The sequence below is a fragment of the Choloepus didactylus genome, chromosome 3, assembly GCF_015220235.1.
Source record: "Choloepus didactylus isolate mChoDid1 chromosome 3, mChoDid1.pri, whole genome shotgun sequence".
Taxonomy (NCBI): Eukaryota; Metazoa; Chordata; class Mammalia; order Pilosa; family Megalonychidae; genus Choloepus; species Choloepus didactylus.
In genome coordinates, this window is record NC_051309.1 from 78,565,897 (window position 1) to 78,588,059 (window position 22,163).

At 35.5% G+C, this 22,163-nt stretch overlaps 1 protein-coding gene and 1 pseudogene across 1 annotated transcript; both read left to right on the forward strand.

Moving 5' to 3' along the window:
- Positions 1–5,423: 5,423 nt before the first annotated feature.
- Positions 5,424–8,320, forward strand: CXCL8 (C-X-C motif chemokine ligand 8). Its single transcript, XM_037829967.1, has 4 exons — positions 5,424–5,573; positions 6,271–6,406; positions 6,694–6,777; positions 7,208–8,320. Exons 1-4 carry the CDS (start codon positions 5,510–5,512, stop codon positions 7,227–7,229), a joined length of 306 nt encoding a protein of 101 aa, XP_037685895.1. The 5' UTR covers positions 5,424–5,509; the 3' UTR covers positions 7,230–8,320.
- A 774-nt stretch (positions 8,321–9,094) lies between these two features.
- LOC119530311 lies at positions 9,095–14,668 on the forward strand (annotated as a pseudogene).
- The last annotated feature ends 7,495 nt before the right edge of the window (positions 14,669–22,163 follow it).

Here is a 22,163-nt window from a genome sequence, read left to right on the forward strand (position 1 = left end):
AACCAAGGCCATGGACTGACAGACACCTGCTAGAAGCTTCCTGACACAGCAAAGAGTATCTGGAATTTCTTCTTAGGTTTCAATCCTAACTGTTTCCTATTTGCTGGGTGACCCTCTGCAAGTTATTTACTCTCTCTATCTATTTCCTCATCTGTAGAATGGAAATAAAGAGCACTAAAAAATACAGTTGCTGTGAATATTACAAAAAAATAAATCATATGGTGTGTTAAGTAATGACCCTTTTAAAATAACATTCATATCTGAGTAAGAACTCTCTGTACTCATTGCTAAAGTCCAAATTAGTCAAACCCAGATAAGAAATGTGCATTTTTAATTCTTCTCATTAACTTTAGTTCTCCAAACCTGCTTAGTTCCTCGTTGGCTCTCTCAACTCTAGGCTTTCATAGGCCTATTTTTCTAGCTGGGTGTGTTATTTCTTTCCTCCCTTCCCCATCTCCTGCCCATTTTGCTTTTATCTCCAACTTCATAGGAGATGGTGCCAGTGGTGTTTTCCATGTCCATCTTCTACTCTTTGGGAAACGGAAGTGCATGAAAAGTTTATCCAACAGGTTTGGAGTGGATAGTTTTCCCTTTGTTTCAAAACTCCACTAGATTCTGTGGTAGTGATTTCCTTATTCCTGGTTTAGGGACCACATGGAGAGATTTAATTTTTGATAAGTAATGTGATACAGTCAAGAAAGAGAATATTCTAGATGAGTTGTTGTGGCAAATAGTAAATAATATCATATGGGAGATTAAGTAACCTAGCAACAGATGGGGCTCAAATCTGGAAATCAGATGATTTGGGGCACCAGGTTAAATAAAGATGGATTAAGAAAATTTGCAACCTGATTTTGCCATAAATGGGGGGGGTAGGGGTGGGAGGTGGGGTGGATTCTGAGAGACTTACCCACACCTCTAAATCCATGTGGAATATGAATTATTTTCTCATTTTGTATTCTTTTTATGTGGAAATTATCTCATAAGTTTTTCCTGGATTTTGTATCTATATGGGGCAGCTGCAGGGAATTATGGAAGGACCAGAATTTCATCTTCCACCTCAGGTGCCTTTTGCCACTAACACTGCCCTTTAGAAGATTAGCTAAGGGGGTTGCTTCAGTTGAAAGTAATACACAGGTTTCCTCTTTGTTGATGGATTTTACTCCTGTGGATGACGAAAAAATTAAAGGGCATTCATACCTTGAATTGGTATAATACAACGGTTCTCTTTTTCCTCATTCTTTTTATCCATTGCCACCTTCTCTTTTGTAAACTAGAAGTTTTTTTTTATCTGAAGTTTCTGTGCTGGTCATACCCAGGAACAGCAAGACAAGTCAGGAAATATCATTTCTGTTTTAGCTGATGTGACTTAAAGACAGCAAACTCAGGATTAATTCATTTTTCTCAAGTGTTACACCTCCAATTGACTCTCTATTGACTTTACTCTCTAAGGGTTTTTAATGAAGGTCAGTAAACTCCCTGAAACTTGCATAATTTTGTAAATTTGGAGGTGAGCAGAAGGTATCATTATATTTTCAAAGGATCAAATGGCTTTTTAAAAAAAGTGTAAGAACCATTGAGGTAATACCTTAAAAGAAAGTTAATCTGATTGACATTCAAGGTTAATTAGACTAAGTCTGTAGGGCACAATTGATGTTCACTCACTGGCCTCCTGAAACACTGTGTGGTCTCCTGGACTTTCCATGGTCTCTGAAACACAGGCATGGCAGAAGGGAGCCACAGAACCCTTCTCCATTCCCTGCATGCCACTCTCCACTCCTTACCCTGCCCCCTGGGTTGTGTCCTCTCAGCCACCCCAGGAAGAGTCCAGACTGGATGGTTGATTCACCAGAGGAGGAAATTGCTGCCTGGCTGGGATGGTTACAGTTTTTATCCATCCACCACTGCTAATTAGAGCATGAACTAAAACTTTATTTTCCATACTAGATTCTTCTGCATTCATGTAAATGAAATAATTGTCCATGAGGAAGAACAAAGGATAAAGACTTCGACTTTCTTTTGTTGATGCTGTCCTTGTTTGGAGAGGTTCTGAGAACTGGGGAATTTGTGCTTTCATTAAAAAAATATTTATAGAGCACCTGTCACAGGTAGACACTGGGATGGAAGCTGGCAGAAAGTGCAAATAAGACAGTCATGGTTTTCTGACCTCCTGGAATTTCCGGGCAAGCAGGGGTCAGACAGTCACACTAATAGGTTGAGAGCTCATCACTTTAATGGAATCCACCGATCATAGTTTGTATTTAGGTAAAATTTTGTCCTTAAATACTTTGACAATCCCTAAGGCTAAAAGTGGGAAGAACTAGTTAAGGTGAAGCTCATACTTTGAAACAAAAGTTTGAAAAAAAATCAAAATTTTAAGAGGGAGAACTTTGAGAAACAAAATATAGGAATTACAGCATAAGACCTATTTTTTTTACTTAAGCCACTTTCTTCAAATTTTTGAAAAATCACATTTCTATTTATATAAGCAGTAGCTCAAAATAATAAAGGAAATTTTAAGAGAAGAAGAAAACTATCTCTATAAAGTCATATCACCATGAATAGGCATTTTTAAAACCTTTTTTTCTCAATTACTTTGTTTATGACTTGTTTACCCTATGACATTATTAAACACATGCATCAGTCTAGTAATTGCCATATGTCGACTTCCCTTTCTGCCAAGTGATTTCATTTCCTATGATTTTTTTCTTTGCATGAAAGAAATCTCAGAGACAAGTAGTACATAATCATTGCTCTCACAAAGATATCATTAATTGTAAAAATTGGTGTAAACATTTTCTACACAGTTTCAGTATAAATATAACAAAGAAAATAGATGCATATATAAACTTTGTTTTATAAATTTAACAAAGAAAATAAGTGACTACATGATAGGGGATCATCTTTTTTTTTTCTTATTGAAGGTGGTCTGAGCTTAGATTCTCCAAATACCTAATAAAAGTCAGTTTTCACAACCAGTCTCTTCCCCCATCCCCTTCCATCAAATTCCATCACTGAATCTCTGTTGATTTGGGTGATAGTATTGGAAACCATACCAAATTCTATGTGAATGGATATATCAACAGCTATAGCACTTTTTTTTTAACCTACAAATGTGATGTGAATTGTTAGACATAAAAAAGAAGGTGTCTACAATTGGAAGAAGAAAAACAGCCAAACAGAAGCTTTAAGGGATCCTTTGTGTCAATACCTCTTTACTGTCTGATTGGTAAGCTTTTAAAAAGAAATGTGGTCCCACCTCAACCCAACCCGGGAAAATCAAAGTGTGACTTAAGGGCCAGGAGTAGAGGAGAAGAAAACTGACATTTATTGAGCACTTCCATTGAGCTTCCTGGGAAAGAAGAAAGGTATCTAACCAAGCTAAATTCTTTGTAAGTTGTGTACTTCCCCAAAGGACAACAGACTTTTTCCTATTACAAGGGCTCTTTGTTCATGTTCTTTACCCAAGGAAACCCAGACTAATCTCTGGGGACCAATGATGACTAGCAAGGAAGATGGAATGAGAAATTTCTCCAAGTCATAAAAAGATGGCTTAATATTCTGGTGTCCTGAAGAAAAGTCCTTTCATCTTCTCTTTGTGATTATACTTTTAGAACAGGATTAAAACTAGTAAGTTTTTTTTAAATCAACAACTCCATCATGGCTTTGATGGCATTGTTATGTTTCCATATCTGTTGAGTGGGGACATTAATACTTATTCCATTGTTCTTAGGATGAATTTATACACATACATGCATGTGCAGATGCACAAATATATACACACAGAGTGTCCCTGATATCAAGTAAATTGAAGTGATATTTAAGAAGTTATCATGTGGTCATCACACAAACCTTTCAGCAAAAGAAGTTTTCTCCTCAAACCACAGATGCTCACTTCTGAAACATTATTATTCTTTGTCTAACTGTCAACAATTTAAATGTCATATCTATATTTAAACTATTTAGTTATTTCCTCAAGTATTCTGGATATTTTAAGACTCTCCATACTTCACGTTTTCAATTTGTAAGGGCAACTTGATTCTAATGTAATTGGACTTTGATCTGGAGTTTTCATTTGAGCAAACCGTAATTTGGACTGATGCTGTTTCTATGAAATTATTTCATGCTGTAATCTGGCTTAAGTTGCTATTTCAGAACCAGACTTTTATCAAGAATCCCTCTCAGGCAAATGAATTTTAGGAAGTAATAGTTGACTGAACATCTTTGCCACTTGGAAGTCAATCATTTGAAATACAGGAAATACAACCATAGCTTTTGGAATAGATGATAATTCACCAGTTTGAACGTTAAACCAGGAAGTTTACAGATTTCACTTTTATGAGATGAAGAGGTGTTATCAAACCCATTTATTTATAGATACAGAAACTGGAACTCAGAAAGTTTAAAAGACATATAAACATTAGGTGCCTTAACAAGGGTTTGAACCCAGATGATTTCCCTGTAAGTATACACTTAGATACCACCATCTTCCATCCCTCCCAAATAGCCCCAGCACACCACTTCCTGGTCCATAAAAATACCTTGATTTACCACTGGCATGTCCTTGAACAGTGTCCTTACCTGAAATGTGCCGTTCCCTCCTCTTCTTCCTCTTTTGAAGCCCTCCCATCCTTCAACACCCTGCTTAAACTGCTTATGGAAGATCCTTCCCTGATGTCCTCCATTCAAATTAATATCTTGGTATCACTTGTCTATAGTCGAGGTCTTACATGGCTTTCTTCTCCTATAGAACAAACTCTTAAAGAACAAACTCTTAGGCTTACTCATCTCTAGATCCCCCACATTACTCAGAAAGTTACTTGATAAAGGCCTATAGTATTGAATTATTTCTCTGTATAGCAGGTGGGTCCTTTCATTCTTTTAACATACATTAGAAAACCAAATCTTTTGCAAAGTTGCCATGCTTCTTAAAAGCAGTAATAGTATGCAGAAACTCTCCAAAATGCTTAGAAAAGCACTTATAAATTATGTCCCCAATACAAGTGGCTGCCTAGATTATCTCCACTAGCATTGCAGCTAGTATAATTTATGTACTGAAATGGTCATGCCATAAAGAAGAGTAGCCATAAAAGACCTTGCTCTATTGCCACTCTTTCTGACACACAATACTATGATAAAGTTATCTCCGAATAAAAAGGAATACAAATACAACACTAACTGTTAATAATTCATCCAACCAGGAAGCTTGTATATGTGAAAACATGTTTATTAAAATTAAGTTATTTTAAAGATCAAATAAAACTTTAATCTTCTGATAACGTGACAAGGGACCAAGAAAACGTGATGACTCAGATTTGGGCGGACTGGTGGTTGCACATTGTGGAATTTCCTCTGACATAATGCAAATGAGGGCACACTTGTTCTCTAGTTTGTATAAAAAGCCACAGGAGCACTCCAGACAACACAAGTCCCCAGAGAGAGAGCAAAGCACACAAGTGTCTTGGATAAGAGCCAGCGAGAAACCGGAAAGAAACCACCGCGTGTAAAAATGACTTCCAAACTGGCTATTGCTCTCCTTGCAACTTTCATGCTTTCTGCAGCTCTGTGTGAAGGTATGCATGTCTGTCTGATCTACAGCATTTTCCTCTGCCTAAAATTTAATATAAATCTATAATTTATAGTATTTTCAATTGAGAGCCACAGTTATTATATTATCTATTAAGTTGGGTCAGGTAGCTCTGATGATTTTACTTCCCTTTGAATGTTATTGGCAAACCTCAGACAACTATCAATTCCTGTTTTGTTTACAGAACTCTGACAGATTGAAGACTTTCTTGGAATCCCTTCAGTTTAAAATATTTATGGCATATCTATAATTTTTCTTTTAGTGTGAAGGATTTTACTAAAGTCTTTATATATTTCTATTAATTTTTTGAAGGTGGTTTCTCTTTTGTTGAATCTTAGTTTGCCTACTATAAATAGCATTATGGTATAACAGAAGATTATGCAATATCAAGCAGAAGAAAAAGTGCCATGCGGGTAACAACAAGGCACAAACACAACTCCAAAGTTTTACCTTTATGTGGAAAATCATTCAACATAGTCAGGCATGATTGTTTTTTAAACAAAGGAAAAAATTGAGGTCTGGGATTAGGACAGTATCCTGCTTTCAGTTTTAAGAATGATTTGCTAGGATGGGAGGTTTTTCACAGCCCCTAAATAATCTTATTAAAATTAAAGAGGGGGTAGCTAGCAGTGCTGTGCCCTTTGATGAAATCAATCCTTAATTGCTTTTGATTGTTTTCCCAGATGCAGTCGTGTCACGGAGTGGTGGAGAACTCCGATGCCTGTGCATAAAGACACACTCCACACCTTTCCATCCCAGAGTTATCAAAGAACTGAGAGTGATTGAGAGTGGACCACATTGTGCAAACTCAGAAATCATGTAAGTACTTTCAAAAATGATTAGATATTTTGCTTTGGCAAACCTAGAATGGGGGTCACAGTATCCATCAAAGTTCTAGGTGCTGGGATTACGGTGGTGAGCAAAGCAGAAAAATTTTTAAATTCCCAGCCTGCGTGACATTTAGACATAGTACATCCCATGACTAGTAGTTGAAAGTTGCTTTAGACTTAGATCTATGCCTGTACTTGAGGAACCATGATTTGAATGAAGAAGGGATGTCTGAAATCAGCTACATATTGATCTTCATCATCTCTCTCTCATTCCAGTGTGAAGCTCATTAATGGAAACGAGCTCTGCCTGGACCCTAAAGAAGAGTGGGTGCAGAAGGTTGTGAAGATATTTTTGAAGAGGTGAGTTTTTTTTTTTTAATTGTTTATCCTAAGACATATAGTCTGGAAGTAAGCCTATACATTTCCTGCTGCTGTTGAAAATCTTTTCTTGTAGGTTTCTGTCTTTTTGATTGGTTAAAAAAAATAACAGCAATAATGAGTTTGTTTTACTCGTAACAAGGAATATTATTTATCTTGGTTTGTTCAGGGAAGTCTGGGTTTATGCCTGTGCCCTGGTATAATTATTAATAAGGTTTCCTTCGCTCTTAGATGTGTCCTTGTTTGGATGATAGTTTATCTGGTCTCCCTGTTTATAGTTGAACATACAGAGGATTTCTTATACACGAATGTTTAAGTCTGTATTAATTACTCAAGAAAACATATTTTCAATAACCATGCTTTCCTTCTTATTAGAACATTGTTAATCTACTTTATTTTATTTTATTATCAGGACTGAGAAGAAACAGTCATGAAAAAAAACTCATTCTCCCTCATTTCCAAGACTTCCTCAGTGAAGATGCCAATGAAACTTCAAACATATCTACCTGAGTGATTCGTGTACTGTGTGGGTCTAACATAAGGTTGCCAGATAAAATGCAGGATGCACTGTTAAATTTGAATTTCAGTAAACCAAGGAATAGTTTTCTCATTGTCCCATGAGAATTGTCCCATACACTATTTAGGACATATTTGTGCTAAAAAATTACTTGCTGTTAATCTTAAATTCAAATTCAACTTAGAATCCTGCATTTTTATTAGATAAATCCAGCAACCCTAGCTTGATGGCCAGGATCTGTGAGTCCCAGTTTAACTGTACTTCAGTTTCTTTTTTACTCCTATACTGGGGAAAAAATTAGCAGTTATCAGCCTACCTCACAGGGATGTTGTGAGGACATGTGAAAGCACTTTAAGTTTTTCCATGGTCTTGTAAATTATTTTCAAGAGTAACTTATTCTCCTATTTATTATTTATGTATTTATTTAAGCATCAAATATAGTAATATTTGGCAATGAACTTGGAAAATGGGAAAAGAAATATTGTTCATAGAATAGTATAATGATGTTAGGGGGCTTTATGTTTACTGTAGATCATGAATGATGTCATATTAGGGAACTTTTGCTTATAGTTGATGGATTTAGCAAATTTTGCCCAGTTAAGTTTCTATTTCAGTTAAACAATGAGGTTTTTTCAGTATAAGTATGTCATTGTTTATTTGAAATTTAAATGTCACTGGCATCCTACTTTTGATATTCCTGATCTTGTCTTTTCACTACATTCCCTGTTATACAGGGCTGTTGAATCACCAGAATCCAGAGTTAGAACTATTTACCCCAAAATAGCAAAAATTCACCAGACAATATTAATAGAATAATTGCTTTATGGTTAAAACTTATTCATTGTTTGCAAATAGATTATGATTTTATTAAAATGATTGTCCTTTTTCAATACCAGTCAATCTTTATTTCAATGTCTTCCCAAAGAGATTTTTTTCCTACTGTTTTTGATTCTATGGAACTATAATTTTATCAATAAAATATTTTAAAATATGATTTGTTGTCAGTCATCAGGTGTTTGCCTTTTTCTTTTGTTTTAAAATTTATTCATAATCTGTTTATATTAAAATGATATTTGATATAGGAAAATAAATGCTTCTCCTTAGAATTGTGTATATTATTATGTGGAAAATTACATATCTTTATTTTTAAAAAACAGAGCTCCTTTCCAGAGATGGGTTACAAACAATAGTCTCTTCCATACAATGTTGGGAATTTTCTCAACTCCCCAATGTATGTATCTTTGCTAATGGGGCTGGCTTCAGATTTTCAATCAACCAGCAAGTGTTTACTGAATTCCAACCCTTGCCTGTCCAGCTTAGCAAAGCTAGTTAGTGAAAGAGGGAAGAGGATGCTTATCATCTAATTGAAGAAGATAAAACTGTCACAAATGAGGCAAAGAAAATCATTTGACAATATGACAAAAGGATTAAAATTACTAGCATTTATTTGACACCTATTTTATGTCATGATTTTAACATCTTATCACTCTTCATAACGACACCATAATGGTAGGTTGTACCATCCCTAGTTTACAGATGAGGAAATAGAGGCTCAGAGAAGTTCAATAAATTGCTCAAGTTCACACTAATCATAAGAAGTTTTACCAGAAGATTAACTGGTTGAATCCTGTCAGATTCAGATCAGATACCATCCTCTCTCCTTACATCAGACTGTCTCCAAGATGCCAGGGCTAAATTGGTTTATACAGATAAGAGACAATGTAGACTTTATAAAGTTTGGAGTTGCCAGGGAAAGCTTTTGCATCAGCGATACCAGTAGGCATGGGTCCACAATCTGAGATGGAGTTGATGGGGAAAGACATCTCCATGTGGTTAGTTCCACGTGGGCAATTTGGGCTACTTCTCTTTTTCTTTCTGTTCCATATCCAAAGCTATCTAAGCTCTGGGAAGATTTTGTTCTCACTGTTTCTACAAAGAGGGTTTGATCTACTAGCTTTCTTTCAGATGAGTCACTGGTCTGAAAAGAGGGCTAGGTAATGGAGAATGAAAGTGCTACAATTTTGTAATAGCCACAGTAATGCTTTTCTTCATGAATAAATCTCATATTCTGAAGATAAACAAACTTTGTCAAAGGCTATGAGAGTAAATTTATTATAATTTCATATTGACATACTGTGATATTTAGCAAACTGAAAAACAACTGGGTAGCTAGGCTGATTCTCCCACTGAAAACAACTTAACAATGCATTAAACATTTAAAAACTTCTTAAATTGCATCTGTGAGCTGGTCAGGAAGTAACACATAATCACATCAGGACCTATGAAAGCTAGCATCCAAAGAGGTAAACTAAGCATTAAAGCTGTCTTGTACTCTTTAGAGGACATTAGCCAAACTTGTCAAACTTCTAGCATTAGTTTTTATAGCTTCCCAGACCTCAGTAAATAGACAACAAAGCCCAGGGCCTGTTAAAAGTGATAAGTCTAAGTAACCCTCATAAGATTGCCTGCCCTCATGAAATTGCTATGCCTCTAATCTAAGTGTGAATTAGAAATTGTCTCTGCATACAACTTACTCCCTTTCCTAGGTACACCAGAAAAAAATCCCTGTCTTGAACATTGGTGCTAAGTGGAAGCAGAAAAAATTTCTCCCTTTGAAAAGTTGGAACATAAGATGGAAAAAGAAATAAAATGAATAAATATTGGAAAGAAAGAAACAAAAATAGAAATTATTCATAGGTTATGATTGTCAAAGTGAGTCTCAAAAGAAAATATAGTTAAACAGATTTAAGCAATTTAGCTGAATATGAAAACAATTTATTAAAAAAACATTTGCTTATCTTTATACTAGCAGCAAGCAATTAGAAAAGGAAGTTTTAAAAATGCCATGTAAATTAGCATCACCATTTAAATCAACAGAAAATAAATCTAACAAAGATATGTTAAGAATTTTATGGAGAAAATTATTATACTTCATTTGTAATACATTAAAGGAGACCTAAATGCATAGAAAATAAAACATGTACATGTGTTGAAGCAAATATCGTAAAACAGATGCAACTTCTTCCCCAATTAATTTATAGAGTCAATGTAATTCTAATAGATTCTTGTGTATGTTTAACCTGACAAGCTGAATTTAAAATTTGTGTTGAAGTGAAAAGATCGAAGAATATCTAACATCCTTGATATCTTTGAAGAAGAAGATCAAGATTGAACTTATCCTAGTAGATATTAAGACAATGGAGTTTTCTTTCCAGTTCACTTTAAAGAAAAATGTAGTTGCTGGCTTGGACACAAAAAATTAGACAAGGTGGCTTTATTGGGTCACCTCAAAACCAATGAACCTATGTGAAAACTTGTATAAGCGAGGCTTTGAAAGACTGCAAGGAAGACGCATGCTCAGACAATTTCATTATGGGGCTTGCAGAAATGTAATCCAAATGATCGCAGGTCTCCAAGGGTCACTTTTACTTTTGATATCTAAGGAGTTGCGCCCAAGGTTAAGGGGCGGAGCAGGCCTGGAGCAGGGTGAGGGGAGGAGTCAGGCGCGCGGGGTTCCAGATGTAGACGGCCGCGTCCGCCACGGAGATAGCGGCAGGCAGCCGGCAACTGAGGAGGCATTGCAGATATCCACTTGTGAAGCAAAGGTGTCTACGAAACTGTGAGTGATACAAGAACTTTACTCGAAATTAAAGAGTATCCCGATCATGAGGTACGGAAAAACCAAGTACTAACTCTGCAAGACTGGCAAGAAAAGTGGGTGAGCTGCAACATTGCATTTCATCAAGAACAAGGACATCAGCTATTAAAGAAGCATTTGGATACTTTTCTTAATGGCAAGAGTGGACTCAGGATATTTTTTCCTCTTTGTGGAAAAGCAGTTGAGATGAGATGGTTTGCAGACCTGGGACACAGAGTAGTTGGTGTGGAGATCAGTGAACTTGGGATTCAAGAATTTTTTACAGAGCAGAATCTTTCTTACTTAGAAGAGCCAATTGCTGAAATTCCTGGAGCCAAAATATTTAAGAGTTCTTCGGGGAACATTTCATTGTACTGTTGCAGCATTTTTTATCTTTCCAGAGTAAATACTGGCAAATTTGACAGGATTTGGGATAGAGGAGCCTTAGTCGCTGTTAATCCAGGTGATCGAGAGCACTATGTTGATATAATGTTGTCCCTAACAAGAAAAGGGTTGCACTACCTCGCATCTGTTGTTTCTTATGATCCAACTAAACATGCAGGCCCACCATTTTATATTCCAGATGCTGAAATTAACAGGTTGTTTGGCACAAAATATGATATTAATTGCCTTGAGAAAGTTAATGCTTTTGAAGAACAACATTAAAGTTGGGGAATTGATTACATATTTGAAAAATTGTATCTATTTACAGACAAAATCTAGCACATCAACATGTTTTTAGGCAATTGGAAAATTATGCTGAGGCATGAAAATATAATGAATGATTCAAAAAATCATTCACCAATCACATCACCGATCTTTGTTCAAAAATGCGGCGTTTAAAGCAGACTGTTTTACTTACAGATTGTAAAAATTTTTACCATCAGCATGTATTACTTGTATAATTAATATTTAAAAGAAAAATGCAGTGCATAACAAAGAAATATAAGAGATGTAGAAAAATTGGCACTGAGTATAATACTTTAATAAGGTTCAAGGTAAAAAGAAAGTAATCTAAGAAGTTATATACGATAATAATTTTTACTATAAACATCCCTTATGCACCCCTTTTCACATTTTGTCTCCTTATATAATAATTTTATATGTAAGAGAAACAAATTTAAAACTTTAGTTAAATGAACTAACTTATGGAGCCAAGTGTTTTTCCTAAATTGTAAAAATTTTACAAATTTTAAAATTAGTTTTTTTTTCCTTAGTTTGGAAGTTTTTTGTTTCCTCTAGGTTGATCTTGTTTAAATGATAGACTTACTGACATACAGTGAATCCAGATTCATGATTTTTCACTATGAAAGTTTAGATTAGAATCTGTTTTTCATTAACACTCATTTTATTTAATCAAACATTCCACTCTACCTGCAATACCTAATATCTGAAAGGTTTAGACTGTTGAGCTCATGTTAACAAAATGATGTGTTTTATTAAAAGTAAGTTATTTGTGAAAAAAAATATTTAAGGAGTATGCTACAGGACATTTGGAGTGAGGAAGAGTAGAGTTCTCTCTTATTTTCTCATTAGTTAGTCCATACTACAACCTGCTTCTCCTATGTCATCTGGCTCCTAACAATCACTCTGAGTACCTCCAGCTGCTATTCTTTCTATGTGTTAACACCGTCTGTGGTGTGGAGCAAAAAAAAAAAATCCTTTTTAATTCCCAATGACCATTAACACAGAAGCATGTAGAATGATAGAATTAATAAAAGATTTATGGGTTAGGCATAAGTCATGAGCCAACTGGAAATTCAACCCAGGTATTCAGTGCTCTTAGAAACATCTTAATTGTTTCCCCCTAAAGGAGATTTCTCTCTGCCTGTATTTCTTCTTAGGCCATATTTTGGGACCTCTTCTTCCTCAGAGTTGTGCCTAGATTTTATTTCCATATTCTGCTCTTCAAATGGCCCCCAGCCTTCTCCTCCCTCCAAGTACCTCAGATCTACTCTCTCATCTTGTGACCTTATAGATTAGTGAATAAAATGGATAAACAAGTAACTTATTTTTGATGAAGTATTGATATGGGAGGTGTAGGGCTCCTCAAAAGCAGATAGCTGGGGGTTATCTGGTCTACCTAGCCTTGGCTTCCTTGAGAAAATCTAAACTTGAGTCTGAAGGATGAGTGGGAGTTAGCTACACTAAAGGAAGAAGGAAGGTGCAGAGGAAGAGTGGTCTAGACAGTGGGAGGGAGTAATATGTAGGTAAGAACATGACATGATTTGAGAACTGAGAGAATTCAGTGTGACTAGAGTTTGGCATGAAATAGAACAAGTGCTGTTATAGTCTATGCTAAATAGACTATAAATTGCTCTAAGGGGCTTATATTTGGAATTGAACATTGTTAGTGGTTTCCAATTAGCCACATTTTAAATGGCAGACACTACAGCCCATTCCTCTTCCTGGTTCTCTTTCCAAGAGGAAGTGAGATGCCATAAAAGCAACTCAAAATGTCTGCTCTTGGAACTTTTCTGTGTCATTTGGAGACTGAGTCATCATAGAGCTGATTACCGTCCTTGTATAAAGCCTCTTTACGTGTAAAGTATACGTCTTAAATATGTCAGTGCCCAATGCTGCAAGCAAAGTCAAGACTTCTACACTAATTTGGTGACTCTTAGTAATGAATACTTAAAAAAAAATCTACTTCTTAATTGCATCTTTACCATGTTTTAAACTATGCCAAATTAATTTCTCCACTTTCTCCTCTGTATTGTCAATGTCCAAAGACAGCAAAGTATTCCATTGAAAAGGCGATTATGTGAGTCAAATTTGAGGTTTCGCATCAAGCAAGCCAGAAAATGAGAAGTGAAATAGTGCAAGAGATGGAGAATGTGAGAGCAAGAGAAAGAGAGAGAGGGAAAAGCCAGTTGATTTGCTAACTTGAAATTCTATGTTTTGTTATGCTTCAGTGAAAGTAGTGAAGTTTTAGACAGATAGATAGATATATAGACAGACAGAAACATAGACATAGACTTAGACTTAGACATAGACATAGACATAGGCATAGATAACTAGCTACAACACACAAACTTGAACATGTGAGCTAGTACCTCATAACACTGATCCATTTGTATGACCCCCAAAGTAATTTTACCTAATAGAAGCATGAATGTAAATAAACAGACATGCACACAATAAAAAGGTGTGGGGAGATAATCACTATAAAATTGCTTCAAATGTAAAAAATCTATACATTTACATACATTTTATAAAAATCAAGTAATCTTTGCAAATGCCATTTTAAAACTTTGCTAGAAGTGAATCCAGAAATGGATTCACAGGTTGAAGTTACCTAAGCAAAAGTATTTCATTCTCAACATTTTTGTAAATAAGTAGAGACCATTTTTTACTTCAACTCCCTTATTTTACCATTCAGGCTAGGTCTGAAAACTTCAGAAGAAAGGATGGGAAACTATTTTGTTTTTTGCTTGCAGCAGTAATATTGCAAGAGAAAATTGCTTAAGAATGTATTAACCCTGCAATGACAACAGAGAGCTTAAGAAAACAGTAATTTCTCCATTACACACTTAAAAAGATAGCCAGACAGCAAGTGTCTCAAATGTGGTAACCATAAGCTAAATTTGCAGAGATCACAGACAACAAATAGGAACTTTCTCAATGTACTGCAGTAAATAACAGTCCAGTTGCTCCCCACAAGATTTACAGATGGGGCAGTCAGAAATTCTCTGGAAGATTACTTAAGTGTCAAATAATCCAACTCTTACAGTGAGTGGAGCAAGAGGGATTTCTATCCTCTTTTGGTTTCTATAGATAAAACTAAGTTGAAGAACTATTATTAAATATTATTGTAATAAGATTTCCTAAAATTATTTGGTGAGATTATATATATATATATATATATATATATATATATATATATATATATACTTAAAAGCATACCCTAATGGAAAATAAAGATGGATAAACATTAACAGAAGTTTCTCCCAAGTTTGTTTCAGACACAGATAGAGTAATGTTCTACAGGGTTTTGTTAAAGATCATGGTGCTGGGGCCAAAGAAAAACCCTTAATGTATCTAGCAGTTCTATTTCAGAGGGCATAATTTAGCTCATTTTTAAAAATCAAATTAGGATGTGATTTTTTTTTTCCAATGTCTGCATCCTAGATTAAACTTCTGCCAGTCACCCCATGCTACCCAAAATGCCTTTTGCATTTATATTTGGTGTTTCCTCAAATGAAACATTTATTCTATAAGTAGATACCTCTGCCTAGAATTTCTTTTTCTTTATGCTTCAAAGATATCCAACACTGACCTTATTATGGGAATCACTTTCAGAGACACGTTATTAAAGCAACAACCTGTTTCTGCATAGATTTCGCAGGTCCCGGGTAGATCATCCATCAACTTTCCACACTTGCTTTATTCCTCTCTAGTACAAGCCAGTCATTTTTTTGTGCGAACAGTTCATGCCTGAACTTTCTCTGATAAGTGAAAATCTGTTATTATTGTTTCATTGACAAATACATTTCAGAGTATTTTTAAAATCTCATATTTATAATGTCTTCCTGTAAAGTTTGAATAATGCTTCACGTTGGATATGGACATTTGTGAAATTATATTGCTTTACTTTGAAAAGAGAGGAAAATCTTTTTCTATCTTCTTGATCCACCCTATGCTGTGGGTGAGTTTTAGGGATCTCTGACTTGAAGGGAATTCTGACTTCTACTTGTAAGCCTCTGTTCTAGAACTAGACATTTTCCTGAAGGAATCATTTTGACCTCCCAGGTTACTGAAATTCTCATTCTCAGTTTCCTTGTCTCAAAATTAGTCAGTAATTAGTTAGTGATATCTATCCTACAATGGCATTAGGATTTAAATCATATCTTTTGGACGCAATGGTTCATTGATTATGTATAGCTTGTGTGTGAGTTATTAAATCTATATCCTCCCCCATTGTTGGAAATATTGACCCCTGACCTTACAGTGAGCAGACACATGGACTCTGATTTTAAAATGTTGTGTACTCTGTGTGGTATCTATTGGGAGTAGAATAAATACCATTTTTGCACTTGCTGTAGTATATTAACATTTGCAGATTTAACTCTTGAAATTTTTACTTTTTAAAAATCTATAACATGCAGAGATAAGGGTTAACAATTCTGACACTGCTATACATGCATACTGGAATTGAACAACTAAGTAAAAGGATGGCTGGTGGTGTGAAACAGTTTTCTCAACATTAGAGTGGTAGTTTTCAGATAAGCAATGGAAGGAGGCTAGAATGATCCAGGTAGTAATTGATTAGAGTTGGCCATGTTAGTATGAACTCATATTTAGCTATATATATATATTTTTTTCAGATGGTTACACATGGAAATATTTATAGGTATACATATATACACTGGTTACTATACACACATATATTTTCTTATTATGTCAGCTGACAGGGCCTAGAAGCAACAGCACCCCAGTAGCAATGAGCACACCTAGTGCCTAGATCTTGGTTTTTAATTCCATTCTCCAATAAAAGAAACCACAGATGCTTGAAGAAATGACTAATCCTAGGACTTAGGCAGGGAATATCCAAGTTAAGTCCGGCACATCTTATACTACCAGAAAGTAAGAAGGTGCTAAACAAAACAACAAAACAGAACAATACATTGATGAGGTTATGTCAAAAGGGCAAAAGAGCCAGCTGAAAAAGCTCCCAATACCCAAAGATGGAACAATTTGAGCAAAAAAAAAAAAAAAATAGATTTGAATTATAACCCAAGGTATAAAATAAATATCCATGAGTTCACACTAATACAAATAAATGACTGAACATGTAAAAAAATAGGGGAGAAGAGACAAATCTTGGGTGCAAAATATTTCCACACAATTTGTATAGATACTTCATCCTTGGGAGCGGGGAACAAAACTCCCTACTTCTCAATGTAGGCTGAGCATAATTTGGAAAGGGGGTAGGGGGGTGGAATTTACAATGGAAAAACCTGACGAACACTACCTCAGCTAGGTAATCTATCAATATCAACATTGATAAATCCTGTTAATAGCATATACCTTTGATATGATGTGATGATAATGACACCTTACCTTTGTGGTCTTCCTCCCCAAAACCCATAACCCCACTCTAATTATGAGAAAAAAAATCAGACAAATTTTAATTGATGGAAATTCTACCAAATGCCTGACCAGTACTCCTCCAAACTGTCAAGTTATTAAAACAAGGAAAGTCTGAGAAATTGTCATAGCCAAGAGAAGCCAAAGGAGATATGATGACTCAGTGTAACGTGGCATTGTAGATGGGATCCTGGAACAGAAGGTAAAACTAAAGAAATCTGAGTAAACTATGGACTTTGGGTAATAACAATATTGGTTCATTAATATTGGTACAATACTTATGTAAGCCGTCAACAATAGGGGAAATTGAGTGCAGGATATATGGGAACTGTTGGTACTCTCGTCTAAAATTTTCTGTAAACGCAAAACCATTCTAAAAAATAAATTGTATTTAAAAATAAGTGGGAAGATGAAAACCAAAAACTAAAAACTATGGTATGTAGTGCCTTATAATTTTCTGCCCATAACAATGAACTTGGTTCATGGGCTATGAGGCTGGTGTGTGGGGAGCACATCACTTAGTGACAGAGATAAAACTATAATTAAGCATAGCTGTACAGCTTTGTCTTCCATTACTTAAAGTAGTTGAGTACACTGGCTTTGAGGACTCACCAGATTTCTCAAACTATTTCAAGGGTCTATCATGATAGTATTCAGGGGTGGAGCAGCTAGGTGCCATCAGCAGGAGGTGATAAGGATTGTGGAGAACTGGAGAATGCATGCTATGCCTGGAGGCACAATAATGCAAATTAAAACTCAGAATGTGTCCAACCAAATTCTGCTGGTTTAGACCACTGCATCTACATACACTAATTCCTTAAAGGTATTTTTTTTTTAATCTGACACAGTAAAACCTGACACTACAATATTCCTCCTTTAATTAATTCCAAAGTTCCATTAATGCCTACTTAGATTAGGGTTGGATAATTAATGCTGTCCCACATATGTTAAAAGCAACTTGTTTTTACCTTCATTGTATTTGGAATGGAGGACAGAATTGAGAAATATATAATTCAATGAATATGATTTAAAAATGAAATTATACTTCCATTCCACACTATGCCCAACTGAAAAGAGATACAACGAAAGAGGGACATATACGGAATGAAATTGAGAGAATAAAGTGTTCATCTCTGCTTCATTTGCACTGTTTTCCCCAGCAATCTATAGCTCATTCAACAGATGAGCCAAGCCTAAAGGCTTCAGTGTGCACACAGTATTGAGCTAATAAAACTGGCAATAGGAATAAAAATATAGGCACTAAATCACAGTCCCTCCAAGGCAAGGCAGGTTCTAGCATCTATTCAGCAGCATTCTGAGCTCACACATGCCTCTTTCTATCCATGTTTTTCATGAATCTCTCCTAACAGAACATGGAATAATGTCTCCTTATATCTTTGTCTGGTACTGACCTAGGCCAAAGGACAGGGCTAATTTACTCATGTATTATATCACTTTATATTTTCTCTGAAGTGAACCCATTGTTTACCTCAGTCCTACTCAAGCTTTAGGGTTCCAACCTTAATCTCAGGCACTAATTACACCTGCTTCATTCCAGGAAATGCCCAAATCTAAATATCTGGGTCTGGATACAATTTTTATCCTCCTTATCCCTATTTTCATAACTACTGACAGAAGTCCTGCCTTGCTTGGACTTCCAGTACAAGTTGAGTCATCACTTGGAAATTATTGCTATGCTTTGTCCACTTCAATGGACCTTTTGATAATACTGAGTGTCTGAAGTTCCTAAACAATAAAGGTGCTTTAACTGGAATTCACCACTGCAGTTGATTCATTTCTTCCCAGCCCCATGTGAGCTAGAGTGAGCTTCTCAGCCACTATCTGTTCTCCACCTGATCCCAACTTCCTCCTCACCTCTCTTGCCCCAATGTTGACAAGACCCAAGTATGATTTAAATTGTGATAATGTAGGAAACCAGAGCAGAAGATAGGGAAAGAGGGTAATGGAGATGGAGAGAGACTGAATATGAAGTCTATACACAAAGACTAAAATACAGAGATTAAGCCCCACTTATTAGGACTTCATCTTAATAGACTTACAACCCAATAACACTTGGCCAGCATTCAGTAGAGCAAGCGCTAGTACCTTAGCTTTACTTATGGCTTTCTTCTTGAACCTTATAACATTTTCTTCCCTCACATTGTTTTGGCAACCTCAGTTTCTGATCTTTTCTGTTTCTCCTAATTAAATCCCCCACTTGTCCCCAGATTTAACAACTGGGATTAGATCTCTAGTACTGACACTTGGCTCTCTTTATTGACTATTATTTGTCCTTGTTCCCTGCAATGTCTATCTCTGATTCTTCAGAATGACCTCCAGCCTAATTCTCACCTATCCTTGAGAACTTGATTTAGTCCAAGAGACAAGGAACTTGGCAGCTAGAGATAGAGAGATAGTCTAGAAAGACTCCATGTTGGATAGCCATAAATGAGGACATTCAAGGAATTTGGGTAAGATATGCGAGATTTTCAACTTAAGAAACATACATCTTAATGCAAGTCTGCCCTGTCTATCTGTATTTCTTTACCTTTTTGCATCTAGGTTAGACTGTTTTTAAATGTAATTCTAGCAATTCTGCACCTTCTTATACACAGAAACAGCTACGGGCATTCCCTGTTCTATTAAAACTTTTGTACTATTAGACCTTTCCACAATTTGATCTGTAGGATTTATATTACCTGATGTTCTGGCTTCGGGGAAAAACATGTCTTTATGAGGAAGAAAATCTTTAATGTCAAAAGTCAAGGAGTTCTTGAATCCATCTGGAGATTATTTCCTTGTCTGGAATGGTGGTTTTATGATACAAATACCAAGAACTTGTAGGAAACTAAGTATATAATTACTGAATCAGCCCTCTGAGGAAGCTTACTCTTCTCCATTTCTCCTGATAATGCCCCTGCCATAATCAATGGATAGATGAGAATATAGGAAAAATATTGCCATAGAAAAAAGAATTTTAACCTAAATAAAGATTTGAAAAAATTTACTGTTTTGATTTGGCTTGAGATGTACCATTTCCTGATTCCATAGTGCAACCCTCTTCATAAGGTCTTTAAAATTTCCCTAAATTCTGCAATCTTGACCAGTTTCCATCCTTGCTATATTCATCTAAAAGTTTAAGGAGGCCACAGCCTCTGCTAATTGCAATAGTAAAATAATTTTTAACTTCCGGATTTCTGTGAAAATGTTAAGTAAATAACAATAGATATTTCATACAAACATTGTACTCCACAAGGAGTTAGTTGCAAGGGCACTTTTCATATATTTTCCCCTTACTTTAAGTATAAAAAACTGATTTATTCTGCTGAAAAGTACTGACATTTATGTTTTACTTTACATAGAAGAAAATCTATGTAGACTTGTAGTTTTTCACTATTCCATGATGCAATGTTGCCACTAAAACTTTTAGATAGACATGCTAAAATCTATAATTAAAATCTCACTTAAAGATTTCATGGAATTTCTTTTCATAGGTACCCATGGACCATACAATATTAAGCAAAAGGAGTGTTCTAAACATAGGGAAGATAGTCCTCACTCTCTAATTTTACAACTTTCAAATGTCTGACAATAAAATATGTATTTTACATACACACACACACACACACACACACACACTCTCACACATATGTTGCCTTTATGCCTGTTATTCCACTGGTACTTTTGCCTTATTTTCTTTAATTTTAGTAAAAAACTTTTAGATCAGTAATGTTATCCCATATTTTAAATGATAAGAAAATTTAAGGGACTTGCCCAAGATCACCTCAAGTCAGGGTTTGGACTGAGGCCTTCTGGTTCCAAAATCAGATTCACATTACACCACAGGAGTTTGTGCAGTTTATTCAATTCAACTTCATAAGAATTTATTATCAAACATCTAACGATCTCTGTGCTGAGAGCTGTAAGCAAAATATGAGTGAATAAGCTGCAGTTTCTTTCCTTGAATATTGGGTAGAAAATAAAGTATTTACAGAAGCTACACTCAGATGTGCTATGACCCCCATGTACTGGAAAACTGCTGTGCAGTTCTGAGTTCTCACAACTTCCACTTCTGAGTAAGAATTTAGTAAAGTAGCCATTACCTTTGTAACCTAGATGTCAGCTGGTGCCCTTCTGCCCTAGATGATCTGGTTAAACTTGACCTAAACACCATGCCCAAGGCCTTGTAAGAGTCTAGAATCTGCTCCATGAAACCTGCGAGATACCAGAAATTATGGACTCATTTTTCTGTGACCATCATGGTGCAAATCTCAAATCTGCACCAGATTACAAACCCCCAAAACCAACTAACTCCAGACCTTCCGTGCATTTAGAAACATGACATAATACTGGTTGGGGAGGTAATCAAAGGAAAGGATACCATTACAAGTCACATGTCCTTTTATATCTCACTGGTTCATCTCCTCTACTCCCTTTCCCTTCCTTTCTCATCTCAAGTTCTTCTACTTTCTCATACGAAATAATCCCACACACATTTAGCTCCTTGGGAAACTCAGTTTTTCCATTTATGTCCATCACAATATTTTTTGTCAAAAATCACAATTCTATTCCTTTGGGAATTCTGGTGAATAAAATAGTTTGTTCTCATATTTTCCTCTACTCTATACACATCACCTCCATTCTCTAGGGACATTGCATTTATAAAAGCTGAAAGAGTTATTAATTAATTCAACTGCAGCATAATCAACTCAATACGCCATAACTAGTTATAGATGGAAAAGTACTGGAATTAATTGCAATGGATATTCCTTCAGAATTGGTGTAACTACTGGAAATGCTAATGTGCTGGACAAGTCAAAATCATCTTTTACCATTGCTGTCATTGTAGTAGTGATTGTGGTTGTATTTCTATTGATCCTCTTCTGTTTTATTAGATCACTTTAAAAAGTATGGCTTCCTTTTATTAGGGCTTTAAGTGCTATATTTAAAGAGAATTTTCCATCTCTCATTCTTCTATTTTAAAAAGTTAATAATTCCTTTCTTTAAAAGAAAACAAAAACTGAAGTGAAATATACTAAGAGTCCAACACATATGCCAAATGTTGTGAGGACTATAACATACTATAAAACAAACAAGACACATATTTACAGGCTTTCAGACTTT